The 27,190-nt window shown below is 53.6% G+C and overlaps 11 protein-coding genes across 11 annotated transcripts; 5 read left to right on the plus strand and 6 right to left on the minus strand.

Moving 5' to 3' along the window:
- Positions 1 to 71: 71 nt before the first annotated feature.
- On the plus strand, positions 72 to 1,274 carry pup3 (proteasome core particle subunit beta 3). The gene is made up of 4 exons (XM_025694126.1): positions 72 to 224; positions 294 to 312; positions 377 to 831; positions 903 to 1,274. Exons 1-4 carry the CDS (start codon positions 222 to 224, stop codon positions 1,044 to 1,046), a joined length of 621 nt encoding a protein of 206 aa, XP_025548149.1. The 5' UTR covers positions 72 to 221; the 3' UTR covers positions 1,047 to 1,274.
- A 590-nt stretch (positions 1,275 to 1,864) lies between these two features.
- Positions 1,865 to 2,598, plus strand: BO97DRAFT_472749 (putative dUTPase; the record flags this gene model as incomplete). Its single annotated transcript, XM_025700166.1, has 2 exons — positions 1,865 to 1,887; positions 2,091 to 2,598. 2 exons carry the CDS (start codon positions 1,865 to 1,867, stop codon positions 2,596 to 2,598), a joined length of 531 nt encoding a protein of 176 aa, XP_025548150.1.
- A 1,682-nt stretch (positions 2,599 to 4,280) lies between these two features.
- Positions 4,281 to 7,215, plus strand: BO97DRAFT_417246 (ATP-binding response regulator; the record flags this gene model as incomplete). The annotated part of the gene is made up of 2 exons (XM_025696469.1): positions 4,281 to 5,265; positions 5,330 to 7,215. 2 exons carry the CDS (start codon positions 4,281 to 4,283, stop codon positions 7,213 to 7,215), a joined length of 2,871 nt encoding a protein of 956 aa, XP_025548151.1.
- A 103-nt stretch (positions 7,216 to 7,318) lies between these two features.
- BO97DRAFT_191790 (uncharacterized protein) lies at positions 7,319 to 7,944 on the minus strand. The gene has a single exon (XM_025690469.1). It carries the CDS (start codon positions 7,848 to 7,850, stop codon positions 7,422 to 7,424), a length of 429 nt encoding a protein of 142 aa, XP_025548152.1. The 5' UTR covers positions 7,851 to 7,944; the 3' UTR covers positions 7,319 to 7,421.
- On the minus strand, positions 7,626 to 9,134 carry BO97DRAFT_445822 (emp24/gp25L/p24 family protein). The gene is made up of 3 exons (XM_025698589.1): positions 8,683 to 9,134; positions 8,155 to 8,540; positions 7,626 to 8,061 (listed from the first exon to the last, which is right to left on the minus strand). Exons 1-3 carry the CDS (start codon positions 8,840 to 8,842, stop codon positions 7,912 to 7,914), a joined length of 696 nt encoding a protein of 231 aa, XP_025548153.1. The 5' UTR covers positions 8,843 to 9,134; the 3' UTR covers positions 7,626 to 7,911.
- Positions 9,135 to 9,264: 130 nt separating this feature from the next.
- Positions 9,265 to 11,354, plus strand: BO97DRAFT_397282 (SANT/Myb-like DNA-binding domain-containing protein; the record flags this gene model as incomplete). The annotated part of the gene is made up of 3 exons (XM_025694127.1): positions 9,265 to 9,358; positions 9,420 to 9,537; positions 9,598 to 11,354. 3 exons carry the CDS (start codon positions 9,265 to 9,267, stop codon positions 11,255 to 11,257), a joined length of 1,872 nt encoding a protein of 623 aa, XP_025548154.1. The 3' UTR covers positions 11,258 to 11,354.
- Positions 11,355 to 11,427: 73 nt separating this feature from the next.
- On the minus strand, positions 11,428 to 14,168 carry BO97DRAFT_472753 (uncharacterized protein; the record flags this gene model as incomplete). The annotated part of the gene is made up of 3 exons (XM_025700167.1): positions 11,428 to 13,247; positions 13,437 to 13,976; positions 14,048 to 14,168. 3 exons carry the CDS (start codon positions 14,166 to 14,168, stop codon positions 11,668 to 11,670), a joined length of 2,241 nt encoding a protein of 746 aa, XP_025548155.1. The 3' UTR covers positions 11,428 to 11,667.
- Positions 14,169 to 15,506: 1,338 nt separating this feature from the next.
- Positions 15,507 to 18,561, plus strand: BO97DRAFT_472754 (5-methyltetrahydropteroyltriglutamate--homocysteine S-methyltransferase). Its single transcript, XM_025700168.1, has 3 exons — positions 15,507 to 15,964; positions 16,026 to 16,145; positions 16,202 to 18,561. Exons 1-3 carry the CDS (start codon positions 15,734 to 15,736, stop codon positions 18,173 to 18,175), a joined length of 2,325 nt encoding a protein of 774 aa, XP_025548156.1. The 5' UTR covers positions 15,507 to 15,733; the 3' UTR covers positions 18,176 to 18,561.
- A 180-nt stretch (positions 18,562 to 18,741) lies between these two features.
- BO97DRAFT_480315 (3-oxo-5-alpha-steroid 4-dehydrogenase family protein) lies at positions 18,742 to 20,266 on the minus strand (the record flags this gene model as incomplete). Its single annotated transcript, XM_025700741.1, has 3 exons — positions 20,109 to 20,266; positions 19,107 to 20,032; positions 18,742 to 18,808 (listed from the first exon to the last, which is right to left on the minus strand). The coding sequence occupies exons 1-3, from the start codon at positions 20,220 to 20,222 to the stop codon at positions 18,742 to 18,744; spliced, it is 1,107 nt and encodes a 368-aa protein (XP_025548157.1). The 5' UTR covers positions 20,223 to 20,266.
- Positions 20,267 to 20,872: 606 nt separating this feature from the next.
- BO97DRAFT_408059 (ubiquitin-ubiquitin ligase UFD2) lies at positions 20,873 to 24,982 on the minus strand. The gene is made up of 7 exons (XM_025695767.1): positions 24,742 to 24,982; positions 23,967 to 24,652; positions 23,688 to 23,898; positions 23,182 to 23,637; positions 21,538 to 23,122; positions 21,336 to 21,485; positions 20,873 to 21,276 (listed from the first exon to the last, which is right to left on the minus strand). The coding sequence occupies exons 1-7, from the start codon at positions 24,769 to 24,771 to the stop codon at positions 21,176 to 21,178; spliced, it is 3,219 nt and encodes a 1,072-aa protein (XP_025548158.1). The 5' UTR covers positions 24,772 to 24,982; the 3' UTR covers positions 20,873 to 21,175.
- Positions 24,983 to 25,548: 566 nt separating this feature from the next.
- Positions 25,549 to 27,065, minus strand: BO97DRAFT_375713 (J domain-containing protein; the record flags this gene model as incomplete). The annotated part of the gene is made up of 3 exons (XM_025692998.1): positions 26,470 to 27,065; positions 26,160 to 26,408; positions 25,549 to 26,093 (listed from the first exon to the last, which is right to left on the minus strand). Exons 1-3 carry the CDS (start codon positions 26,735 to 26,737, stop codon positions 25,549 to 25,551), a joined length of 1,062 nt encoding a protein of 353 aa, XP_025548159.1. The 5' UTR covers positions 26,738 to 27,065.
- Positions 27,066 to 27,190: the final 125 nt, after the last annotated feature.

Genomic DNA, 27,190 nt, shown 5'->3' on the forward strand with positions numbered 1-27,190 from the left:
GCGCAGGCGTCATCGGAAGAAGCTCGGCGGCTCCACGCGTTGCTGGCAGAGCTTCAGTTCAACTCCGTCCATCTCCATCCATCCTCCGCTCATCCAATTCTCCTTCCCAGTCATCCTCCCCCCCTTCATCTTCCCCTCGTCATTTCTCTTACTTCTCTCTGCTGTATTTCTCTCATCCCACTCTATATTCTTGCCCAAAAGACCATAATTCGACCCCAATAATGGTACGTCCGCCCTGCGTGACCTTCACCTTCTGAGCTGAGCAAGCAAGCTGACTGACCCGTCTTTGCCAGAGTTTTCCCTTCGATATCAGTACGCATCCCGGACAACTTCACTCACTAGTGGATTATACGTTTACTGACTCTCCGTTGTGCAGATGGCGGTGCCTGCGTCGCCATGGTGGGTAAGGACTGCGTCGCCATTGCCTGCGATCTCCGCCTGGGCATGCAAGCCTTGACCGTTTCCAACAACTTCCCCAAAATCTTCAACTACGGCCCTTCGACCTTCCTCGGCCTGACGGGTCTGGCGACCGATGTGGCGACTGTGTCGGACCTCTTCCGCTTCAAAGTGAACATGTACCGTCTCCGCGAGGAGCGGAACATCGCGCCCCAGACCCTGGCCAACCTGGTTAGCTCTTCGTTGTACGAGAAACGCTTCGGCCCCTTCTTTGTCAGTCCCGTCATTGCCGGCATCAACAGCACAACAGGCAAGCCCTTCATCTGCGGTTTCGACAGTATCGGGTGTATCGACTTCGCAAAGGACTTCATTGTGAGCGGAACCGCGAGTGAGCAGCTGTTCGGTACTTGCGAGGGTCTGTGGGAGCCGGACTTGGTATGTCTCTTTCCCCTTAGTTGATCTTCTCCCCGCCGGACCGTTTGCTAACTAAGGATGTTCCTTGACAGTCTGCGGAGGACCTGTTCGAGACCATCTCCCAAGCCCTTCTCAGTGCGGTCGACCGAGACGCCCTCTCCGGTTGGGGTGCACAGGTGTACATCATAGAGAAAGACAAGGTCACCAAGAGACTATTGAAGGGACGGCAAGATTAGACGAGATAATTACTTGGATCATGAATTGTTCTTTTTTTCCCTGCTGCAGTTATGCTGTTTGTCTGTTCTAATATGACGCTTCCATCAATTCTCCCCATTCTGGTTCTGCCGATACTGCCAAGGTAGAAAGGAGTGTGCGGGGACCTCGATAACGGCACGCACATTCCAGCTCCTTCGGCTTAAGCTTGATGATCTTACAGAAATGGAACTATATAGATGTGGTCGGAGAAGCTCTACATTCTGGTGTGTCAGCACCAACTCCCGAAGTCAGCCACGGCTTAGAGATTCCCTGGTTCGGCGATTGATGGGACTGTAGACTTCCTGCTCGGAAATACAACTAAGTTGCACTGACCATTGTACCGAAGTTTCTTAGAGAAGTAAAGCCCGTTGTAGGTCTTACCTGTGTTGTAGGTTGAAACTCAAAGTATACAGATTATTCCAGCCTGGCTTGAGAGAGATCAGCTGATCGACGATGCCGACCTAGACTTTTACAGTAGTGCGTAGAGTCAATTATGCCAAGGCAGTCTCGGGCCTGAGCTCTTTAGGTGGTTGGTTGAACAAGTCTGCATGCTCGGAGATAGGGATATATCAAGTCACGAGCTGGTGGTGTATCAATACCGATAATCCAAGTATGATAGTTATTTCAAGCATGACACTTCCAGTTGCCCAACGGTGTTTCAGGAGAAAACCACCTCTATTAGGATGGACAGATGGCGCGCGAGGGGTCATCGGATATATAATTATTGTACTTACTATCTGACAAGTCAAACAGCTTCCATGAGTGCTTCCACAGATGTGATTGAAGATATATGTCACAAATGTGCCATACAGTAGTTGACTGGTAGTCAACTAGTTAGACCTTAGTCACAACATCAGGAGCAGGTCAATCCCCCTATCTCAGCTATCGATATTGACAAACGTTTCTTCTAGCTCCTCACAGACCTCCATCCTAACCCCGAATATACAATCTGCACGTCAGTCCCCCCCCCTCAACCGTCAAGCGGCGACCAAAGCCCCAAACTAGACTACAGCATGATTTCTCAGCGGACTGGAAGTCGTGACCCGCCAGTTGGTGCGTAACCTACGACAAGTCGCCCAGCAACAGCAGCCCTGCGGTGTCGACCTTACTCTACGTCAGGTCTCCGAGTGGACCTCGACGGCGACCATCGACTTCGACAATACCAATCGTCAAGCGGCCAAAACCTCCACCCTGCCTTTCGACCGCACCAGCCACGCCATCACACTCCCACCCGGCGCCTACCTGATCGATTTCAACGAAATCGTTCAGATTCCTCGGAACTACATGGGGAGCATATTCCCTCGATCATCCCTCTGGCGTTCCGGCGTCGGGATCGCCGCCGGCGTGGTCGACGCCGGATACGAGGGTGCGATGGGGCCCTTGATGGAGGTGAAAAGTCACAACGGGGTGGTGCTTTACCGGAACGGTAAGCTCGCCCAGATGGTCTTCGAGGAACTGGGGCAATCGGTCGAGGGGTATAAGGGGATCTACCAGGCTGCAACGAGCAGAGTTGGGCGCGATGGGGCACCATGAGCGGGCGAAGCCGCTGCATCTTGGAACCATGGATGGGATTTGTCAGAAGACTATGAAAATGCACGGGTGATACTCGTGCCAAACCGCGAAGAGCTGTTGTAGGGTGTCATTGAATCATCAGTGGTTCTCATCTTCATGAATCCACGTTCAAGTATGTCGGAGATAAGTCAATGACTCGTGGCATGCGATTTCCCGTTTTTGTTCTCCGGGCAGTGGAATCATACCGACCACAGATCTGCGATATTACAGGAGGTAGGAAGATGCCGCAGATAGTGTAGGTTGTGTAGGAGAGTTGGTTTGGTTGCTGGTTGAGGCAAAGAGAGTCAAAGAGGCAAAAAGTTTGGGCCGGGAAGGCGGCGGGCAATGGGTCCATGGAAATGGAAGCATCGGAGATGTCAAGTGATGGAGGTCATTACCTAGTTGGGATTGTTGATGATCCATCTTATAGATTCTCATCCATGGTCACTTTCATGTCAATTGCCAGTAGACTATCTATATTGTCGGGGAGGGGATTGTCGCGATCTCAAGTGACAATTGGAATGTTATAAACCGCGAGCCCGAGTAAGAGTGAAGTTTCAGCCTCCCCGCGGCGTCTAGACCTGGCGATCGGCCCATACTGGCCCCATCGAATTCTGAGTCGCTTTCTTTCCCCTCTTCAAACTAAGTCACTTGAACCATCCTCGCCCAACTTCCTCTGTCTTCCTGCGTTTGCTTGCTTGCTTGCTTGCTTGCTAAGTAATTATTACTCAGGTTTAGACTAACGGTCTTAGCACTATGGATTACGTCTAGTCTTTTGTGTCTCCTTCCAATCTGATCATTCTGGGTTTCCCCATCCTGGTCTGGGCCTGTTCTCTTCTCCCTTTCCACCCCCCCAAACTTCCCATTCCCCCCCCGATCTCCTTCCCCGTGCGGTCACTCGCATGCTGGCCTTCTTTTGTCCTTCTTGTCCTTCACCTCAACCACGGTTGTCCGGGTCAATGAGCGATCTTGACTTCAGTGTTTCTACTTTCCGGTCAGCAGGTTACTGAAGACTCAACCTTCCATATCGCTTAGATTCCTCGACGCTGGTCCGGCACTTCAGACCGAGGCATCCGGTGATTCATTTACAGAAACTTCAGTGCTAAACACAAAGGGAAAATCCAAGGAATACCTCAACGTTTACCTGAACAATCGAAAAAAGAAGCCTTTCGCTCCTCTCAGCTATATATTCACGTTCTAGCGACGATTCTTTCCCTTCAAGCAGTCTCTTGCAGAAATTTTATCGTCAACAGCCGTCTGATTCTCGCTCGGCTTTCCCTTCCACCGCCGCGCGGTGCTGCTCAGCGTGGGCTTCAAATCGCCTAGCATAAGTGATGTATGTCCTGACCAAGTTCAACATGGAACCACCCTGAATATGCTTCGCGAAGAACACTTCATCCAGACTTACTTGTTTGCTATTTGCCCGTGATCCACGTTCGCTAACATCTCATTTGACCAACTCCAGACTGAACGCCATGCGCTGTGTCCCTTCCATAGAATCCGGTCGTAGTTCCCTGATATTTCATCAATCTCCTTCAGTGTCCTGGCGTCCCCCTATATTATAATTCGCCCGGCTGCAAAATCTGGATTCGTTGGATTCTGAATTTGACACATCAACCATTTCCGTCTCGTCTACAAAGGGCGATCGATACGCGCGGAACATCATGTCCGACTCCGCAGACCCAGAATGGTCAACCTCCTTCGCATCCGGCCCTACCATGTCTTTGCTACCCACTCAGTGCCTTCCTGGTGATGTGCCTGCAACTACTTTTATCGACGACGATGCGCAGGCCGATTCGTCCGGTCGCCGATATATCGGGGCCTCTCAGAGTTCCGCAATCGAACGGCTGATGAAGCTCAAGCAAGAACTTCGCCCCTTGGAATCGGAAGAATTCTGGCATCAATTAATGGAGCAAATCAGTCTTCTATGCAAGGCTCAGTATGTTTTCGTCGCTCGCAGGGCTCGGGACGATGAATCAACAAGTGAGATAGAGGGCCACAAAACCCGACTGTTCGGCACGGCTTTCTATTACAACGACGGCAACAACACCGCGGGTATGCAGAGACGCAGGTACTTTGCAGGCGGAAATCCTCTCTCACACATGGATCGTGAGAAGCCATGTCTGATTCCCGAGAAATTGGGCTCCTTCATTTCGTTTGATCGGGACCAGCTTCCGTTTGCCGCTGAGGGATATCTGGCCGTGCCGCTTTTCTCGGGGACAAACTGTCTTGCCTTTTTCGGACTTATGTGGTCGGAACCGGGCTTGCAGAAGCGTAATCTCTCGTGGTCGCTTCTCGAAATGATTCTGTATTCACTAGAGGACTTGGTTGTGCAGCGGATCCGCGACGATGCTCACCCTACAGTGTCTGAAGCGCCTGGCCAGGAGAGCACAAACCCTCCTACAGGAAAGACAAGTGTTGTGGGTGATGTGAATTTCGGGATCGTCCATGGATCTGCCGACTTCTCATCTCAACCACTCAAGCCCTATGCGAGGAGCTTGTCCCACGAGCTCCGGACGCCGATGCAGGGTGTGGTCGGGATGCTGGACGTTATGCATGCAACTGTGCGCGAAGCCATCCAAGACAAACCATCTCCCAAGGCTGGCTATGTCTTTCGCACGCTTAAGGAAAGCATTGAAATGGTTCAAGGTCAGCCTGTTATTCCCACCTTCGGATCACCTGACGCTAACTTGCAATATTTTGGACAATACAGATAGTGCACGCAGGGCTGTCGAAGCGGCCGATAATGTGGTTCATGCCTACGATATGAACATGCAAGTTCCGAAGACTCCTCAGTTTGAACGGGATGACTTCTTCGGTGGTGCGACGCAGAGTCCGGTCTGTGCGAGTGAGACTCGGCCAACTATTTTTGTGGAAAGAAGCAACATCACGGTCAATCCGTATAAGCGACGACGTAGCAACCCTCCGGACTGGAACGCCGGTCAGCCTCCGAAGTCAAAAGCGCCGCGAGTCGCCGCGCCAAGAGGTCTCTCACCTCGCAGCGAAGAAGTCAAAAATGCAGTCCACGAAAGCGAGAAACTGCTCCAGGCTACCCCTGCCCACGAGATTGAAGCGGTAATGGCAAACGTGGTTGATCCCCGTCCGTCTTTGGCTGTTCGGCGTTCGGCACCCCACCTACTACTGGAAGGCATTAATATCAATCAGCACGTTCCAGCTCTACGCATGACTAAACTGCGTGATCTTCTCCGTTTAGTGATCAACGAGTCATTGCATGTCGGTGGTCGACCCGATTTTGCGGTAAGCAATGCGACTCAGCAAGGAGAGAGAATCGAGGTCCGCTCACGGTCATCCAACGGTGAGGTCTTTTCGAAGACGATCGACTGGTCTGTGGATCCGGCGCTGCCGGAGACACTGTTCGTGGATGATCGGGATCTGGCTAAGTTGATCTCCTGCGTGTTCCTGAATGCGGTCAAGTTCACCAATAGCGGTATGATTACTGTGGCTGCCACTGTTGGCCGCAAGGCGAACGATGTCTTAATTAGCATCAAGGACACAGGCCCAGGTATCCCGGATGATTTTCTACCGAAACTCTTCAGGCCCTTCGCTCGGGAAGACACATCCACCACCCGGAGCAAAGATGGGCTAGGCTTGGGTCTCCTTGTAGCCAAAGGCTTATCAAGAAAGATGGGCGGTGACCTCATCTGTGTTCGTTCTTCGACCTCGGGACCCGATCGTGGTTCGGAGTTTGAGATCAGAATTCCCGCCAACCAGCCTGAACCTTCAGCAGATCGGCCTCTGCTGCCTCCCAAACTGCTTACGCCTCCCCAGCTTACTGATGCGACACGGCTGAGCAGTGCAAGCAATATCACGCCAGACTTTTCTGCACTGTTGCCTACCCCGCGGACTCCTGGCCCGCAAATGCAGCAGCCGTCGCCCTGTCTTACTGATGACCCTCCATTGGTGACTTCGACGCCTGCACCTCCTCCTCCCAGGAGCACACCACCACAGCGTCACATCAACGGCGATACCCATGACAGCCGTCTCGGGGAAAAGCACCCGTTAACGTTTCTCGTCGCGGAGGATAACAAGATTAACCGTCGTGTGTTGGTGCACATGTTAAAACGACTTGGCTACAAGGACATCTATGAGGCCTGCAACGGCAAAGAAGCCGTGCGTATTATGCAAGATGTTCTTGAGACTCAGCGTCCCGGCGAACAAGGCTCGTGTCAGTCACCGAATCCGGAGAATGGCCCTGACGGCTTCACAATTCCCAAGCCACCTAGTCATACCAAGAAACGAAAACTAGTGGACGTCGTATTGATGGATCTCTGGATGCCAGAAATGGATGGCTATGAAGCCACATCCAAGATCCTGCAGCTAGTCGACGAGTACAGGGATAAACTTCCCCTCGATACTCAGTCCGACCAGCATCCCACCTTCGCTGCCTGCCAACCACAGCCTCCTACAGTCCTGGCTGTCAGTGCCGATGTCACAGACGAAGCTCTCAACCGTGCCACGAAGGTCGGCATGAAGGGCTATATGACCAAGCCGTACAAGCTTTCCGACCTGGAGCGGCTGATCCTGGGCTTCTGCAGCAACAATACCCCACGGCCGCGTGATGATACAATGAATACATGAAATGGTCTTGGTTTGTTTCGAACTCTTACTTCTTTCGCTTCTCGCTTGATACCTCACTGTTGACCTTCCTTTTACTCCTTGCTTCCGCCAGCGAGGGCTTGAGTGGCCCTCTCTATCTTCTGTCGTGGACTTCTTTTCTCCACGTGGTGTTTCTAGAATAATTTTTTGTCTGATGGTTTTTTTTTCACGAGCTATCCTGTGCACCCTTAATGATCTGTGACCGGGGCGAAGATGGAGAGTTTTATAGACGAGAGCTCGATGGACTTGATATAATACAAATCCGTTTCGATAGTGATCTTTGGTTCAGCAAAGGTTGATACACTAGTGGTAATGGCCAGCTTCTGATATTGTACGCTGCCAGAGAAGCATGTCTTAGTATTCAGACAAACAATCCAGACGACTAGCGTGATGCTACGAGACCCATATGATATCATCATATCTGATATATCGCTACACACCGGCAATATAAGAAGAACCTGGAAGATGAAAGTTATAGAGATCATATCATATGTTTCCCATAAGACACATAACTTGTGGAAAGGAAAAATGACTTCGGGAAGATTATTAAATCGCTGAAAAGAAAACACCGACCATATAGCGGGGCCGTTCTCTTTCCTCCATTCTTTCCATTTCATTTTTCTCTTTTCCTATGAAACAAGAAGAATTTACTCCAACCCCTCGACATTGACAGAAAATTTATGTAAGCTTCTGCTTAATGAAGAAGGACCGAAGATGCGAGAGTTGCCAAGCACAAGCGGCGGAGAGCACGAACAGCTGGATGAGCGTCCAGCGGACGACACGGGAGTTGGTAGCTTCAGACTGATCACGGAATTCGGCCTCGCGTTCCTATTTGATGCCCAATTAGCCACACAACTTTCTTTGTCTCCCATCTTCCAATTACAGAAAGTGAGGGGGAAAAGTTTAGGGGAGAAACCATACCCGCTGAAACACCTGCTCCCTCCGAATATCCTGCAACCGGCCGTTCAGATCGCGAACCTTCTGGACAATGTCCTGCATCTTGTCCTTGTCCTCCGACTCGATCTTGCTGGTCTCGCCGATGGCCATGTCGAGCGTGACCTGGACGGCGCCGGCCTGCGCGCCGGACAGCCAGCCGCCGGTCGCGGCGTTGGTCTCCGGCGTGAGGCAGATCTTGTGCAGGCCGGCGTCGGCGGCCGAAAAGGTCCAGCGGCCTGCGGGCCCGTCGCGCTTGGAGACCACGCGGTGGTCGTTGTCGAAGATCTCGTCCACGGTGATTAGCATCTTGAGGTTCGGGTCCACCGTGTAGGTGTTCGAGTGTTCGTTGATCACGGCGCTGGAGTAGGTGCCTGTTTATTTGGGGTTTGGTTAGCTTGGTGGCTGTTGTGGTGGTGGCTTGACTCTGATTGCTTGATCTGGGGTTGAGGTTGCTCTGAGGTGTTTTGTTGTGTTGTGTTGGGTTGGGTTGAATTGGTAAGAGGTAAGACTGACCGACGACAAGTGTGTCCTTGGGCAGCTCCTCATAGAAGCACTTGGTTTGGCGCCCGTCCATGAAGAAGTAGAGCGCGTTGGCGGGCACCGTTAGACACAGGATGGCACATACGGCCAGCGCAGAGGATAGCCATGAGGCCGATGATCGAGACGGAGCCATGGTGTCGGGGTTCCTGATTCCGGGAAGAATTGAAACAATACAATCTGAGGAAGAAAGGAAAATGGGAAGCGAGAAGAAGTAGAAACAATAAGTCAAGTGGAGGAGGAGGAGAGGGGAGGGGGAGGAGAAGGACAGATTGGGGTCTTTACTTAGGTGTAAGTTAAAACAAGAAAGGGAAGATCGAGAAGTGGCCGAATCAGTCTTGGCGCGAATTCATTCTCTCCTCTTCAATCCCGTCTCTCTCCCATCCCTCCCTCTCTCTACCCAACCAACCAGCCAAACCCGCGTTTTAATCTCCCCCGTCTTTCACTGCAGCTATTATCAGCTTGCGTCGCGCGGACTGTTCCATATAGCTCTTGAACGGCTAATCTACGTTTGATTCGGTCTCCTGATCCTCCCGATTCCCCCGGGGTCCGCCCGTCATGGCCGCCGCCGATGTTCGCGACATGTTGGATTTGCCCGCGGAGGGCCAGCCACGTCCGCTCAAGAAGCAGAAAGTGACCGAGAAGCGACCAGGTACGTCCCAACCCCGTGATTGGATAGCATCGACTTGTCTGACATGATGCTCTCTCGGAAGAGGGTATCACCCGTGAGCTGTTCGCTTTATTAGGCGAGCGGGCACCTCCGATCGCGATCAACGAGAACCGCTACAAGGGCCGTCCGAAATGGATGAGCAAACTGCGTGTCCGCCCTTGGTAGGCCTTCCTCCCCACTCGCTATGCTTAATCTGATTACTGACTGAGCTGGATATGCAGGCGGATGGCGCCGTTCGAAAATGGCGCCCGATCTGACGGCCTCGTGCTGCGCCATTGGCAGCGACAGAACGAACCCGCGAAACCGGCACTGGAGGGGTCGGAGATGGACGTTGACGGAACCAAGGATGAGAAGGACACATCCGAGGCCGTGGAAAAGGATTACATGTTCGCCAAATACAATGTCAGAGCCCGCGTACCGAACCGCTACACCGACGAGGAGTACAACCGCCATCTGAAGAGCGACGACTGGACCCGCCAGGAGACCGACTACCTGATGGACTTGGTCGAGGAATACGATCTCCGCTGGGTAGTGGTAGCCGACCGCTACGATTACCAGCCCCATCCGGTGGACGCGGAGACGAACACGTCCGCCCTCGTCCCGGCCAAACGCTTTCGAACAATGGAGCAGATGAAAGCCCGGTACTACTTCATCGCCGCATCCATGCTCGCCCTGGAACACCCTCCGTCCGAGATGTCGGAGGCCGAGTTCGACCTGCACGAGAAGATGATGAAATTCGACCCGGAGCGCGAGCGCTCCCGCAAAGAGCTCGCCGCTCTCCAGCTCAACCGGACCGCCGACGAGGTGCGCGAGGAGAGCATCCTCCTGGAAGAACTCAAACGCATCACTGCCAACGAGCAGGAGTTCATCACCGAGCGCCGGGAGCTCTACTCCCGCCTCGAGGTCCCCATCAGCGTGGGCAACACCACCATGTACCAGTCCAGCCAGGGTCTGTCGCAACTCCTGCAGACGCTCCTACAAGCCGACAAGAGCAAGAAGCGCCGCTCCATTCTCGGTCCCGAAAGCGCCGCCGCCGCCCCCAGCCCAGCCGGCCAGACCCCGGCATCCAACGCCCCCGGCAGTGCGCGCGACAGCCGAGCCGATACCCCCAACACCTCCGCGCCCGCCACCACCACCCCCGCCTCCGCCGCGCCCACGAACAAAAAAGCCGCCGCAGCCGCCGCCGCCGCAGCAGCAGCCGCGACCAAGGAAGCCGAGAAGACAGTTAAGACGCTGACGACAGCCGAGGAGGCGAAGTACGGGGTGCAGCACCACGAGCGGCTCGCGCCAGGCGTGCAGTTCCGAAGCGACCGCGCCCAGAAGCTCACGCAGGCCAAGTCCAACGTGCAGACGCAGAAGCTGGCGGCCGCGCTGGCCGAGCTGGCGGTGCCGCTGCGGCTCACCATGCCGACGGAGCGCGTGTGCAAGGAGTTCGAGAAGCTGATCCACTCGGTCAACCTGCTGCTCGACGCCCGCAAGGTTGCCGAGAAGGTCGAGAGCGAGATCCGCGTGCTGGAGGCTGCCAAGGAGGAGCGCGAACGCCGCACCAAGGAGGCCCAGGAGAAGACCACTCCCTCCACCACCACCGCCACCACCTCCTCCACCAAGCCTGAGGTCAAGTCCGAGCTCCACGAGGAGGATCAACCGCTGATCTCGGCCGAGGCCGCCGCCGAGGCTGCCACGGCTCCGGATCCCAACGGTCCGTCGACTGCTGCTCCTTCCGCTGTGGCGACGGAGGGCGCCGATGCAGCGGAGAAACCTGCGAGCGCGAGCGCGGGCCCTGCGGCTTCGGCGGAGGGTCAAGAGGGGACGTCGCACAAACGCTCGGCGAGTGTGTTGAGCAATTCGAGCGATAAGAGCAACAAGCGGCAGAGGAAGTGATGTCGCTTGTGGGTGACACTGGTGGTAATGGGCGTTTGGAGAGGGTTCGGGGCGTTTTTGTGCTTTAATATACCTTTGTACGATTATATGAACCTACACGGTTGCTTTCCAGAATGCAGATTAAGATGCATTGAATTCCATTGACTTGATGATAGTCACTTGCATCACATGCTCTCTGTCCCCAAGGTCCTTTGAGAATACCCCCGCATCTAGCATTCATAAACACGACCGTCCCCTTCGCGTTATCTAAAACATGCACTCTCGCTCTCCATAAGTTGAGATATCAATGCTCAAGGTGAAGCTTTGATGTCTGCCACAGTGTTGACCAGTCTACTTCATTCCTGGACAGTGAACTTCAGGGTATAACTTTGCTACAAATGAAAGTGAAGTCGGCCTAGCCAGTCACGTTCTCACTCATTCACCGAAAGGATCTCCTCACAGTCCTGGTAATTGCTATCCCAGCCCTCGGTGACCATGGTCGAGCCAGTCTTATCCGACAATTGCTTGCGAACAGGGTCCCTCCCAAGCATGCTTGACCCATCTCCCTCTTGGGATGGTTTTGTGTGCTTTTCGTCAGGCCATTGCTTTAGAGGTACCATCGGCTCACCGTCCTCATCCGTTTGAGCTCGGCGCTTACGGTCCAATACCTTAAACTTCATGGCTTGCCCCTCCTTTTTCTGGATCACAGGGAACCGGCCAGCCGACGAATTCAACTTCGCTGCTGCTTTGGCCTCAAGGTCGCGCGCGATCGCTGACATACTGCGGCCCTTTGTCCATAGACTTCCAGTGCGACGCAGGGTGGACCACCTTCCTAGAGATATTCCTCGTCCTTCTGTGCTCATACTCGATGCTGACGGACTTCCTTGTGGGGGCTGTTGCTCATTTGGAGATTGATGAGGATCGACCCAAGCGCAAAAATCCCAAGGATCCCTTGCACCGGCTGTTGGCTCTGGATCGGATTGATCCTTTTTCTTCTTGGCAAGCTTCCCCAAGAGCGACGACTTAGGAGACTCATCACCTGCAGCTTCATTGGTGGCCCCGGACCAGCTGCGAATGTGGCCAATGATGGAAGAGATGTCAAGACCCGTTCCCGCTTTTTTGAACGGGAACGTTGTATCCATCTGTTGTGGCTGGCTCTCGCTGTGAATTGCCTTCTCGGTCCGCGCATCTGCCTCAGATGGCACCTCTTGGTTCGAATCAGGGGTAACAGATGGGACAGATTGTTGCTTCGAGGGGCCGTCGTTCTCTTCAGGAGCAGGAACTAGTGTGTACCCATAGCCGAGACGTCGCCCACCAGACATCCAGCCCACGCTCACTTTCCGAGGCGATACGAGATCTGCGTCGGTGTTAGTTGGGAAGCTGATACTTGACGATGTACCCGAATAACCAGGGTGAATGTCGGACGATGCTAACGTGGTAACGGCATGGCTGTCTACCAATCTAGAATGCGGAGCCTCGGCATTGATCATATCTTCCAGCAGCCGGGGGGAGCAGTCCCGAGTGGGATGAATGCTTCTCTGGGATTGCCTGGTCGTACTGTGCTCCATTTCTGTCTTGCCCAAGTATATTTTTGATCCAGCTGAATACTGGCTATCTGGCCGAGAATAACATGAAGATGCCTGTTCCGGGAAAGGCCTATATGTCGGTTTGGTTATGTCTACCACCTTGGCTATGCCCATGGCTGGGTGGCTATCAAAGAGCTGTTGTGGTTGCTTCCGCAGCCTGGCATCACTGGCCCACGGATTCCCCTCGAAGGAATGCTTCGCCGAAAGGACCCGAGGAGAGGTTGTGCGGGAGGCCAACATACCATGAATATCCATATCTCCCAGATGAACGGAATTATTGCCCGAAGCCGATTGTGGAGGTTGCCGTCTTCTCTTCCGAACCGAAAGTCCCGACGAAGGGCCAGCTAGCGAGTCTACAGATGTTGCGTAATGACTTGGCACCGGTGAGGTGTGTCTTGGAGTCCTCGAGCCATAATCATAACGTCCTGTGGATGAGAAATGGTTCCCATCGGTATTAGTTGGAGAGCTATAGAGGAGATTCGATAACTTCGGGGTCCCTATCTGAGAAGTTGAGCAGTACCCATCCTGCTTGTCCCACGGCGAGTATTCTGTGGACATCGGGGTAGTGAAGCCAGCATGATAAGGCTGTACAGCTTGCGCTCGACGACTTGTACTGCTTGCCACGCGGGAGGAGGGGGATGGGGGACTTGTTGCGGGGTGGGCAGTCCAGATTGCCTGATCCAGGGAGCACCAGGGATTCCGTGTTCCTTCCAGTATGGTTATGGTTTGGTCCAAGCCATGTGCGTTCGCTGGGTTTCCCTTTGCAACATCTGATGTACTTCCCACCGCAGAGAGTCCTTCCCTTCCATGTCCTCGCGAGTGTGATTTAGAAAGAGAAGCGGTCTCGTGGGTGAGGTTCTCGGCGAGTAAGCAGTCCCGTGTGTGATTGATCTTTTTCGGGGTGCTAATGAACTGCGCATCACTGTCATAGCCCCTCTCACTCATCAAACTGCTTCCGATGCCGACTGGAAAGACGGTGTCCAGCCCACCGTGGGCGAAACTGGACGACCCTGATGTTCTCTGCGCTCGTTTGGGAGCTCCATGAAGGTCTTTGTGTTCTCTCGAGAACCGCTTGCGTAATTTCTCCGACAAGCCGGCAACGGAGGTCCCAGTGGAGGAAGAGTGGATGGCATCATCTCTGGAGGCAGATTGGCCTGTCACGGTCGAAGGGTTAACAGATGAAAGTGCAGGCAGGGATTGAGTCACGCTGTACCACTACCACTACCACTTTCCACAGCTCCATCTGGAGGCGAGGCCACTGGTTGCAGTGGATACGAAGGCCCCGTTCCTGGCGGGTCTGGTTTCTTCCAGTACCCACGGAGCCGGGGGCAACAGAAAATCCCCATGCTCGACGACCGCTGCGGAGGGTTCAGCACTGTTGATCAGATGGCAATGACAATTGCGGCAATGGATATATGGTGATGAAGCGACTCATTGAGCGCATGAGGACAGAAACCCCCCACCATCATGGCGAGCTTGTTGCGAATTGTCTCGACTTGCTCCTGAAGGGAAGGCGGGGGGCGGCGTGAACACAACCGGACCAACTGAGGCAGGCGCGTTCGTTCATTTCTATGACTTGTTGCCATTCTTTGCCAGTCTGGAAAGCGCATCAGCTCGTCAGTTCGACGTTTCCTCCCTGTTCACTTCTTATCAGTCTGTCCAGCATGATCGCAGCAACAACTTAAAGTGCGCGTGTGTCAGCAGCTTTCAGGAACGGAGCAACCAAACCACAAGCTGGAGCTATCCGGGGCATGAAAAGCCCAAGCGCCGGACAGCGAATTGGTCCGCGAACACAATCGCCGGGCCTCCGAATGGTGGCGGACCCCATCTTTTTACATTGCCCATTGTCCTTATCCAGCATGGCTTTGAGGCTTCGGACAAATGGAAATCGGTCAGAAAGTCAAAGCAGGATGAAGTGGCGAAAAAGAGAAGATCTCAGCTCCATTGTTGATCTGAGAAAGGGAGGGAAGTACTCATACTCGTAATTCACCGGAGAACAGCAGCTGGTCCAGGCTTTTTTTAGTGGCCGATCGCGGAAGCCGCCCGACCAACTAACAAACAGACCAGACAGACCATCGCCGACTGTTTCTCCGGAGGGAATGACTCTTACGCTACTCTCCCCTTGCGAACTTTTCAGTTTTCACGCAATTAATTCGATCACGCCATTCGACACTATTCATTTGCTGGGTTAGTCTTATCTTCGGCGACAAGATTACGAGTATTTTCCGTAGTTAGTCTCATACCATCCCTTACCGCGGATGGTGCCAATCATTGGCCTGCTAATGAGCATCCGAAGTCAAAGAATGAGGACATGCAGTTGCATGGATGCATTGATGCATTGATGCAGTCAGTTGCTGAGCTGTCGTCTGTGTTTTGGTGGTTCTCCGCAGTCGGTCCATGAACGATGATTTGATAATACGATTAGATCAAGGCAGAGATACCCAAGGGTGAAACTGCGGTGGCCCAACCGAACATTACCACGATTTCCCTATCGGACTCGCTATCGGAGAGTTTGTTGACAGCCCGGAGGGGCGGTAATCTTACCGGTTATTACCGGCCACGAGCCCCGCCAAATCTTCGGCCTCCGATGTTTGCATGGATTGTTCTTCGATTCCCCCTCCTTCGTCCCTCGTTCTTCCCCCACCACCGAAACCTATATTTCCCCCTCCATCCCCCTCCCCCATCCTTCTTCTCTCTTCTTCCTATTCTCTCTCCCATCTCTCCCCTGGGTTTTTATCTTTCCCTCCCTACTTCTTTTCCCCCTCTTCCATCTCCTTTCCCCAGCAAGTGGATTGATTCTACTTGTCTGTTCTATCTTGTGTTGTGTGCCTTACAACTATTCTACTTCTTCTAAACAAACACCCCCTCCGCTTTCTTTCTCTCCCCCTTTCACATTCACACATTCGTCAAGATGGTTCAGTCCTCTGTCTTGGGTTTCCCCCGTATGGGAAAGCTCCGTGACCTCAAGAAGGCTACTGAGGCTTACTGGGGTGGAAAGATCTCTCGTGATGAGCTCCTGAGCGAGGGAAAGCGACTCCGTGCTGAGCACTGGAAGCTCCAGAAGCAAGCCGGTGTCGACATCATCCCCAGTAACGACTTTGCTTTCTACGATCAGGTCCTCGACCACATCCAGCTCTTCGGTGTATGTCTCAGATCCTCAATCACTCGGGTTTTAAAACATCAGCTAACATCATAATCCATAGGTCATCCCCGAGCGCTACAGCAAGTACAACCTCGACTCTCTCGATGAATACTTCGCCATGGGCCGTGGTCTCCAGAAGCCTGCCCAGGACGGCCAGGCCGCTGTCGATGTTCCCGCCTTGGTATGATACACTGGTGTGCTGATTCTGGTTAAGACCAAAACTAATCCCCTCTCCAGGAAATGGTCAAGTGGTTTGACTCCAACTACCACTACGTCAAGCCCACTCTCCAGGACAACCAGACCTTCAAGCTCGCTGCTGAGCCCAAGCCCGTGGTTCAGTTCCTCGAGGCCAAGGAGGCCGGCGTTGTCACTCGTCCCGTCATCCTGGGTCCCGTGTCTTTCCTGACACTGGCCAAGGCCGACCGTGGTCAGACCATCGACCCTATCAGCAAGCTTGAGGAGCTCCTTCCCCTCTACGTCGAGCTCCTTGCCAAGCTCAAGGAGGCTGGCGCTGAGGATGTCCAGATCGATGAGCCCGTCCTCGTCTATGACCTTCCTGCCAAGTCCAAGGCCGCTTTCAAGCCCGCCTACGAGAAGCTCGGTGCCCTTGGTGACAAGGCTCCCCGTCTCGTCCTCGCCACCTACTTCGGTGACATTGTCCACAACATTGATGTCCTTCCTGCTCTCCAGAGCCTCTACGGTATTCACATTGACCTTGTCCGCAACCCTGAGCAGCTCGACACTGTCGTTGGTGCTCTCGGCCCCAAGCAGATTCTGTCTGCTGGTGTTGTTGACGGCCGTAACATCTGGAAGACCAACTTCAAGGCTGCCATCGAGAAGGTTGAGCTGGCCATCCAGAAGCTTGGCAAGGAGCGCGTCATTGTCGCTACCTCCAGCTCTCTCCTCCACGTTCCCCACACTCTCGAGAGCGAGAAGAACCTCGACGCTGAAGTCCGTGACTGGTTCAGCTTCGCCGTCGAGAAGCTTTCTGAGGTTGTTGTGATCGCCAAGGCTGTCACTGAGGGTCCCGCCGCTGTCCGTGAGCAGCTCGAGGCCAACGCCAAGTCTGTTCAGGCTCGTGCTTCCTCCAAGCGCACCAACGACCCTGAGGTCAAGGCCCGCCAGGCTGCTGTCACCGAGGAGATGCACAACCGCAAGTCTCCCTTCACCACTCGTATCGCCGAGCAGACCAAGTCCATCAAGCTTCCTCTCTTCCCCACCACCACCATCGGATCTTTCCCCCAGACCAAGGAGATCCGTATCCAGCGCAACAAGTTCACCAAGGGTGAGATCACCGCTGCTGAGTACGAGAAGTTCATTGAGCAGGAGATCGAGGAGGTCGTCAAGATCCAGGAGGAGCTCGACCTGGACGTGCTCGTCCACGGTGAGCCCGAGCGTAACGACATGGTCCAGTACTTCGGTGAGCGTCTCACCGGTTACGTCTTCACCACCCACGCCTGGGTCCAGAGTTACGGCTCTCGCTGCGTGCGTCCTCCCATCATTGTCGGTGACATCTCCCGTCCCGCTCCCATGACCGTCAAGGAGTCCAAGTACGCCGTCTCGATCTCCAAGAAGCCCATGAAGGGTATGCTCACGGGTCCCATCACCTGTCTCCGCTGGTCTTTCCCCCGTGACGACGTCCACCAGTCTGTCCAGGCTCAGCAGCTCGCTCTTGCCCTCCGTGACGAGGTCGTCGACCTTGAGGCTGCCGGCGTCAAGGTCATCCAGGTCGATGAGCCCGCTCTCCGTGAGGGTCTCCCTCTCCGTGCTGGCACGGAGCGTGAGAAGTACCTCCAGTGGGCCGTCAAGGCTTTCCGCCTGTCCACCGCCGGTGTCACCGACGGCACTCAGATCCACTCTCACTTCTGTTACTCTGAGTTCCAGGACTTCTTCCACGCCATCGCTGCGTTGGATGCCGATGTTCTGAGCATTGAGAACAGCAAGTCTGATGCCAAGCTGCTCAAGGTCTTCATCGATGAGGCCTACCCCCGCCACATCGGCCCCGGTGTCTACGACATCCACTCTCCCCGTGTTCCCAGCGAGCAGGAGATCAAGGACCGTGTCGAGGAGATGCTCCAGTACCTCCGCCCCGAGCAGCTCTGGATCAACCCTGACTGTGGTCTGAAGACCCGCCAGTGGCCCGAGACCAAGGCCGCCCTGACCAACATGGTCCAGGCCGCCAAGTTCTTCCGCCAGAAGCACGGCAACTAAATTTCTTCTACATATCTTTAATCAGCCCATGATTGGGGCGACGATTTTCAACCCGTCGTCTCGGAGAGAACAATCTGTCGATTGTTGTCCGTCTATTTTCTTATGATGAGTTTACGATGTGATACCAAAAGTTCAACATATGGGTTCAGGGTTTCATTAGATGGGGTCCCCGGAGTTTTCAACATGTCTTTATGACGATTTCAACATCGGCGTCTGCATTAAACATCAGCGCCAAGATTTCAATTCCTCCTGCTCTAACAGCGGGAATGCTCGGTGATGTCTGGTGCTCGCCGGTGTCTTACACATAATATTTCAACAATGTGATACCACACGAAGAGGTTGCTACTGTACCACCTCTTTGGCAATTTAATTCAAGCATTTGCTTCACTTTAGTGGCCTTGCTGCTTAACAGTACTCCTTATGTCGTAAATTCGTAGTTAAATCGTGTAACTCGTCTTTGATACTCGTAGCTTACCCAGTGACTCGATACTGCAGTCTCCTTAGTTAATGCCTACAATGTATGTGTCAGTGCCCTACAATCCTTCCCCATACATTTCTTATCAAATCTAATCATCACAACTGAATATAGTGTTATACGGTACAAACACCTCACGCCAGCGCCACACCTGATACCTATTCACTTCCCAAAGCAAGTAACAGTCAAATCCTAACCCAACATCAAGAAAATAATCATACAACCCCCCCATTCTCTCCCTTCCCTTTCTTCCTCACTATCCTGTTACCACCCAAATTCTACCCCCTCACCAGAACTGAAAGCGTCCCGGGGGAGAACCCCCGGACCCCCCTTCCTTTCAGCCTCCCACCCCCCTCAATCCATACCCAGAACAGGAACTACAACTATAACCAAGAACAAAAAGGCACAACAGCCCCTCGCCCCGCAACCGCCCCCTCCCCAAACCTCCCAACATACCACCGCCGCCCCCACCGCGCATGCGGCAGCATATTCGTGACCGCATTCACCACAAACACAACCGCCGGAACAGGCACCGACAGCCCGGCGTACGCCGCCCCCTTAGCGAAGGGCAAAAGCCACGGCGCGAGCCGGAGGGGTGCTGCCCTAGCAGAACTAGCTGTCGCAGCCGCGAGGCCCCCCCACCCCACCGATGAAATAGATCGAACCATCGTCCCCGCAAGCGCGAAACCCGTCCATTCAATCCACTCGGCAAGATAGTGCGGGTACAGGATTGCGGAGAACAGGGGGTGGGATTTGGGCGGGAGGATGTAGACTTTGGATGTTGAGGGGGGTTCTCCCTTCCTGTCTGATTGCGAACGCGAGTTAGCTTCAGGGGAGGAAGAGGAAGAGGAGGCGGCACGACGCGCAGCCTCCTCGCGACGGAGACGGAAGAGCGTGCGCTCTGCGTAGATGTTCGTTGCCATGCCCCCAAGAAAAATCAGCACCCCTAGGGACTGGATTGTTGCGGCTCCGGTGCCGCTGGGGCGGTAAGCATGGTGATAAGCCGGGATGGTTGGGATCTCGTAGCCAACCAGCCAGCAGGCGAGACAGGTGGAGTTGAACCAGTTGAAGAGCATGGCGGAGGTCATGATGAAGAGGTGGATGGGGGACATGCTTGGGGCAGCGAGGAAGGGGGAGATGACGGCGCGGTTGAGGTAGTGGGCTACGAAGAGGGCGGCAAGGAGCTTGTTCTGCCAGGGAAGGCTATAAGACTCAGGCAGATCGAGTTTGGAGGGTAGCTTCCATAGGATGTAGAGCAGGTTCAGTGGGCTGGTGATCTCCATTGCGAACCAGGCCCAACGGCCTGGGAGGTTGAAGATCGAGCGCTTCAGTGAGGTTTTGCCCGCTGGGTGCCAGGCGGTTAGCCATTGGATGGTTGTGAACTATATTTATGCTTTGTTAGCTAGCCTTACAAAGTGGATTGTCTATAAGTAGGGAAGCTTGAAGCTTGGGACGGACCAATGGAAAGTATTGGAAGATGTTCAGTAAGGTGCGGTAGACTTCCGGCGTGGGGAGGAGGATGTCTGTCAGTGGAGGGAGGTTGGCCCAGCAGGACGAGATTATGGCTCCCATCGTGGAGCAATTGATGGTATCCCTAATGTAATCCAGTATCTATGTACTGGTGAAGCTAGGTAGATGTAGATGTCAACTACTTGAGGCTTGAGGTCATCCATAGTTATGCATGACTAAATGCTGACTAAGAGCCAACAATGACTGCATCATGACAACGCAGTAGACTTCCTGCTCCTGCTTCTCAAATACAACTCCTAATCATTCAACTTTTCTTATATCCGCCCAATACTTCCATATAGCATTGATTCCCCCGCGCTAGCATAACGCAACAGCACCCCAAGACCATACAACGTCTCAACGGACCGCCCCAAACCTTGGTAACGCCCGCGCCGCAGAGACCCCAATATCCGCCTTCACGAGCCACTACACCGGCTTTGTGGCCGTGACTGTGCATCATCGCTCATGAGCAGGCGCCCGGGCTGGTAGATGTCCATGAGCGCCACGGGGTGCAAGATAGTGCAGCGTATGGTGGGACCATCACCACCAGTAGTGACAATAGTAGTTCTTGTAGCAGCATTCCGTAGATGCCACTCAACAACAGCCCACTTACCCATGGAATGCAGGATCCCCATACACTGCAAAACCCCAGCTACAGTACAGTACAGTACACAAGTGTCGACATACGAAAAGCCCACAGTAATAGAAAAACTGTCCATTGCGCCCGTACCATTCATGCTTAGATTTCCAAAACCATAACATCATTGGGTTCAAATCATCCCGGCAATGCAAATAGACCACGGGGCACTTGATCGAGTTGCAGCAGAACATCTGCCCCGAGCCGGCTATTCTATGATGATAATCCAACGCACGCAAAACGAAAACTCCCAATCCGACCTTCTTTCGATAAAAAAGCAAGCAGCAAAGCAGTTATCTCATCACATGGTCAACGCGCTAATTAGGACATGCCCCGCGGAAATGCCTTCTGCACCAACGCCGTTCCTCTCCGCTCGCAATTAACCCGTAGTCGTGTCCATCGGGTCGGCGGGTTTAGCTTGCCTGCGTGCTGCCATCCGTTCGGCCTTGAAAGCTTCGATCTTGGCTTTGAGTTCCGTATCTAGAAATCGAGAATCAGCCTTGGCTCTTTGGTAGCTTGCCAACAACCAAGTCACTCACCGGGTGTGACATCCTCCATCTTCAGCGGAGCGCGGTTAAAAGGATCGTGAGGGTCACTGAGAAGATGAGAGCGAATGGTGGAGCGGTCAATGGATACCCTGGATCCGGGCAAGATCACAGGGTCTTCCATCAAGGTGTACATCAGAGGATCTGCAATTCAAGTTAGCACCAGTAAGATGAGTCCAAGACATCTGCAACATACCCAAGAAGTCATCAGGGACCTCTCCAAGGTCCTCTTCGGCCTGCTCGTCTTCTTCCTTGGCTGCCTTCACCTTGTGCTGGAATTGCTCCCATCGCTTGAGCTCCTCGGGCGATTTCAGGGACCATTTCCGCAGGATCTCGGCCGCCTTTTCAAAGTTGGCAGGCTTGTAAGACCGACCATCACGAGCCACAGCGACAATGAAGCTCTCTTTGCCCGTGAGGTTCAGATAAACATCAACAATCTCGCTCAGCAGAGCCCGTGGGTTGAACCCGTACTCCTGCAAATTGTCCACGCGCAAAGTGGCACTCTTGGGTCCTACCATGGCGTCCAGGTTGTAATCAAGCATGTCTGCCAGTCTCTGGACGATCTCAGGCATCGTGAAGGAATCCGCCAGCGCGTCCGTGAACAGCTTCAGCATGGAAACTGTCTCATTGGTCAACTGCATATATGACTTGGCGTTGCGCTGCGCGGCCGCCAGCTGTTCTTCCTTTTGCTGACGCGCCGTAGGCTCCATTGCTGCCGCATTGCGCAGTTCGGTCTGAGTTTTGTAGATGGTGATGAAAGCGCCAAAGGACTCATCGAGCACATAGGTCACGTCATTCAGCAGGAGATTGACGAAGCGAACGAAGAAGTCCAGGTTCTGCTTGGACTGGTTGTAGAGTTTGTTGCGGTAATGGGTATTGGGCCAAATACATTGGATGATTTGGAAGATCTCGTAACGGATATTGAACTTGTCGAAGAACTGGGTGTGGGTGCCGGTGTGTTCAGCCTCGATGTAGAACTTCATCAGGGCGTGCAGCAGGTGCTGGTTGGCAAAAGGCATAGAATTGAGCAAGTCCACGAGGACACCGCGACCGCCTCCAGGGCGGGGCCAGGTTCCTCGAAACATGATAGAGACGAGACCTGCTTTGAGATAGGGGTTCTTGATGTAGGCCGAGCTCTCTAGGAAGGTAATGCAGAGCATAACCAGCTCGTCTCCTTGCGTGGCTGTAATGATCTGAGGCATGGCCCACATGATGAACTTGAAGTTGCTGACGATGTCATCAAGGAAGTACTCTGGCAGACATTGGAAAACCTCCGGTTGCTGCTCAGGCAAAGGAAGCTTGAGCGGTTCTTTCGGGAAATTGGTGCCTGATACTACCCGCAGTAACCAGACAACCACATATCGCATGAACAGCATGGACCGAGCCTGCCATTGATCGTCAAACAAGACACCCTGCAAACTGTATTTCAGGGCCAGGCCCAGATCTAATTTGTCTTTGTACTTCTTGAGGGCCTGTTCGAACACTCTGAGCTGGACCGGGTTGTTCACCCACCGATGCCTTTCCAACTCGAATTTGTTGATGGTTGACTCCATGTGTCGCAGGTCTTTCTCGAGCTGCTCGAGCTTTGTGGTCAGAGATTCACTGCCGTAATGATGGGCGGCCACGGTGAGGAAGAAGATCTCTGTAATGAAGTTGGACGTCCCCTCTGTTGAACTGGCATAGAAAGCATCAGAGGCATGCTGATCGGCATTAATCTTGGTTTCGTCCTTCATATCCACCCGAGGCTTGCGGTGTAGATAGTTTGCATCGACCCTGTCGATCTATACGATGAAGAAATGGTCAGCTTGGTAACCAAATAACGATATACCGGCTCTCAAACCTTAGTGAAGCTTGCATCCATGAACGGCTCACAGAGCTGGTCCAAGCAAGTTGTGATGTTGAACATGAACCCATCGGAAGATACGGTGGTGGGATCCACTTGCATTGCCCGTCGTTTGTGGTTGATGTTCAGGGAGGCTGCGAACCAGTCCAGCACCCGATCCCTGGCATCCTTTGAAGCTCGGATCATATGGTTGATGACATCTAGAAGATCCGAGCTGATCATATGCTGCATCATCCGGATTGACCGTTGTGCGTTCAAGATGTATGATTGATCTCTTGTTTTGGGGCTTGAGAAGTATGTCATCGTCACACTGCTCTGAAGCGGAGATAGACTGAACCATGGGCCAAGAAGCGTGCTCTTTTCGAATTGAGCCGGATCCCGAGACTCATTGAAGTTGGACGACTCAGTGATGGCAGCCGCAATGGCCGCGTTGTGCACAAGGTTCCGCAAAGCCTGCAAGTAGGTTGAGGAAAGGCTCCTGTGGCGAAGGGAAGAGAACATACTGTGAGGTAGGGCTTGTAATCGTCATTAATGGTCAAGCCAGCAAGCTCCTGGCTCATTTCCTCCACAGCAGCGATGAAAGCCGGCTTGATGCTATCATCCTCGCTGAATCGGCTCACAGCCTCGCCAATGAACTCGAAATCCACACCTCTATCCTCCTCAGGATCCAGAAGGAGATAGGGTTTAAGAGACGACTTTTCCGAAGTCTCAAGCCTTTGGAGAACAGAATATGTCAGCCGTTCATCCTCGAATGTGGCGTGGTCCACGGAAATTAAACCCACCCGAACATTTCCGGCATGGTGATTGCAAAGATGCAGTAGCTCATGCACATGCGACGGGCCTCACAGATCACGCTGTATTTCGGGTCATCCTCCCGGGGACGACGGAATCCTTTGTGGAGTCTCGAGATCCGCCTCCAGCACGGGAGCAGGTAATCCAATGGCTTCTGCTGCGGGGCGTTAGAAGCTGCCTCCAAGAGCGCCTGGTCCAGCACCGACAGCTCAATGCGGATGTCGCGGCCTTGTTCCTCGAGTTCCCCCCGCAGTCCGGGTAGGAAGGTTAACCTTTGTCCATGAATATCCTTCTGACGAGCCTCGTTCAGAGTCAGCTTGAAAACGGCGCTCAGCGTCCGATCGGCAAAGGACTCAATGCTCTCGTCAGCTCTCGTTGAGGGTGGGGTGCCCGAGACTGGGGTAACGGTTTGCGACCGGTCCGGGGCTGCGCTGGCGGCAGTGGGAGGTGCGATCTTGATCCGCTTCCATTCCGATTGCAGGGACTGTGGTTGCGGCGACGAGGCCCGTGAAGGAGCTGCACTGCTCAGGTTGGATCGCGGTTGTGACTGGGGTCGGTCTGGGAATCTGGATGCAGGCGAGGGCTGCGAGGGCGATGCGGGCTGGCTCGACGCAGCGCCGTCGACGGGCGACGATGGAGTGGGATTTCCCAGCTTTGCCAAGCGCTTGCTGCGGATCTGTAGATAACAGGGAGAGGTCAGAGCGATCTTAGGCCCACGACGGGCTCTTGAAGCAATTCTTTCTGAAGGGGAATGAGTGAACAAACCTTGTCCGCTTCAGACTGGCTATCGGACATCTCTGGTGATGCTGATCGGGGCAGCCCGCAACAGAAAACCTTCCTCGGTCAGCGGGTCACGATTTTGTGCAGAATGCCAGCTGAATTTGACGGCCCGATGAAGAGAGTGTGAAAACGAGCGCAGAGCCAGCAACCGAGATTCGACAAGTCCTCAGAGGTCTGGTGGGGATAGACCGAGGATAAGGACAAGCCGGAGGTTGGGAGTGAGAGATGTCACTTCTGCATGCGCGGGCTGGAAGTCGGACGGACTTTCTGTCATGGTCGATGCTGATTATTAACTAAGCTGAGTTGATCTTCCCTCCCCGCTCCAGGGCACAACAATCTCTCTTTCCCCCCTTCCCCTTCTCTCCACACTTTTTCAATAGTACACTTTTACAATCCTTGTAATTCTTCATCTTTCATTCTTATTAGATAGACTACATCACATCATGACTGAAGTACCTAATTATATGCCTTACAGGTGGGAATGAGGCAGTGCGCTTTTATGATATTAAGTATATCACTCACAGTACTCTCAACAATAAAAAAACTAATTCCAGCCCAAACGCAAAAAATGTCATTATCAGTCCATGGAGAAACGCCATCACAACCGTGAGAAGAACATATAGACATCTAAGGTGGTAACAGAGAGGCTTGATCGTGATAGAGCACATAGAGACATTGGGGCAAAGGGAGCCCAACCGCAGCATAGGATATTAGTATACGATGGATGCGAAGCCAACCGCGCTCAGGAATGAACAGGAACAAGTGCAACAGTAGCCATGAAAGAGCCAGACTTTAAAATCTCCCCTTCAGCGAATCTAGTCGCTTGCAGCTCTTCAGCTCCATCGATCGTGCCTCCTTGATCTTCTCTACGTCCGGGAAGAACCAGCCCTGAGCGTCCTGGATCATGCGATCCCGAGTATGTATCTCGCTATCACATTCATACCGCAGTTTCGTCACGTAATCCACTTCTACTCGTTGATCCAACTGGCGGAATTTGCGGGCGCTGTAGTCATCGACGTCTTTCGGATTGACAAAGTAATCAATGTTGAGCTTGGGCGTCGTGCGATGCATGGTGTGAGGAGAAACCGCGGCGTCAAACCGGTACGAAGGGCCTGAAGGAGCAGGAGCACCGGAGAAGCGAGAAGAAATCCACGGGAGAACGAAGAGAAGGATGAGTGGGAGAAGTTGTTGGAAAGTCGACCAAAGTGACGGCGCCGGCTCGGACTGGCCATTGGCTTCGCGGGGTCTTCTCCTAGGCCGCTGGCCTCCAAATTGATGCACGCGGAATCCGGGACCGCCACCCATATTGAAGACAAACTGAGGGCCGCCTGTACACGCTAGAAGTTAGCCATCGTTTACGTCTAGACAGATTTTCTTGAGCCAAAGGGTGCTATGAATCGTACCGAAGCCACCGCCCATGGGGCCAAAGCCACCGCTGAAAAATCGCTGGAAGAGCTCCTCTGGCGAGATCTCCTCCTCGAACATCGGACCACCACCACCTGACCGAGGGAATCCACCACCGAATCCACTGAAGGGCGAAGCGCCCGAAGGTCCAGCGCTGGGGGTAAATCTGCTGTCCGGATCCCCACCAAATTTATCGTACTTGGCTTTCTTTTCGGAATCGGACAGGACCTGGAAAGCACGGGAAACCACTACATCCGCCCGTAATTAGAATCACTGGTATGCCCAAGATGCGACGACAGCTTTACTCACACTTGAAGGCCTCATCCGCTCCTTCATATCCGTTCTTGTCGGGATGCGTCAATAGACTCAACTTGCGATACGCCTTCTTGATCTCGCCATCCGTGGCGGTCTTTTCCACGGCCAAGATTTCATAGAATGCCGTGGTCGAGCATTTCCGAATCCGCAGCACGGCCGCCTTCTGCTCGGGTGTGTATTTGCGGTCCTGGTTGCCTTGGTTGTGATCTCGAGATTTCGCTGCGCCCCCGTTGTCTACCCCAGACGCTGTGGCGGACGGCATCGCAGGAGTCTTTCAGTGATGACTCTCCCAATAAATTCAAAAATCAATCAACCACAGCGATGCGCTGCTCTCGCTTCCTGTGCTGTTGATTTCTCGGCGCAGCGGGTGTGATTTCAGGGCGTGGATCTTCGGAGGAGGGAGAGCGGGCCAGCCAAAGCGGACAAACGTAAAAAAACGACAATAGAAGGAGGGAGCGGGGGTTTGTTGTTAATAGATTAAAGGCTGCAGTTCCAGCTTAGGCTTCCAGGCGCAAACAATTAGCTGATTCAACTGCAGCGTGCCGGTCGGGGATTGAGAAGAATAAACCGTGACTGATAAACGTGGTGAGTTCTGGAGAGGTTCAGATGTTGACGCTAAGCCCCGGGTAAGCGTTGACAGTGGCTTGTTAGTCAGGAATGGTTGTCTTGTGCTCGTTGCCGCGGCGGATCGTCATCCCTCCTCCGCTCTGCCCAC

Source organism: Aspergillus homomorphus (assembly GCF_003184865.1).
Source record: "Aspergillus homomorphus CBS 101889 unplaced genomic scaffold BO97scaffold_42, whole genome shotgun sequence".
In the NCBI taxonomy this organism is placed as follows: Eukaryota; Fungi; Ascomycota; class Eurotiomycetes; order Eurotiales; family Aspergillaceae; genus Aspergillus; species Aspergillus homomorphus.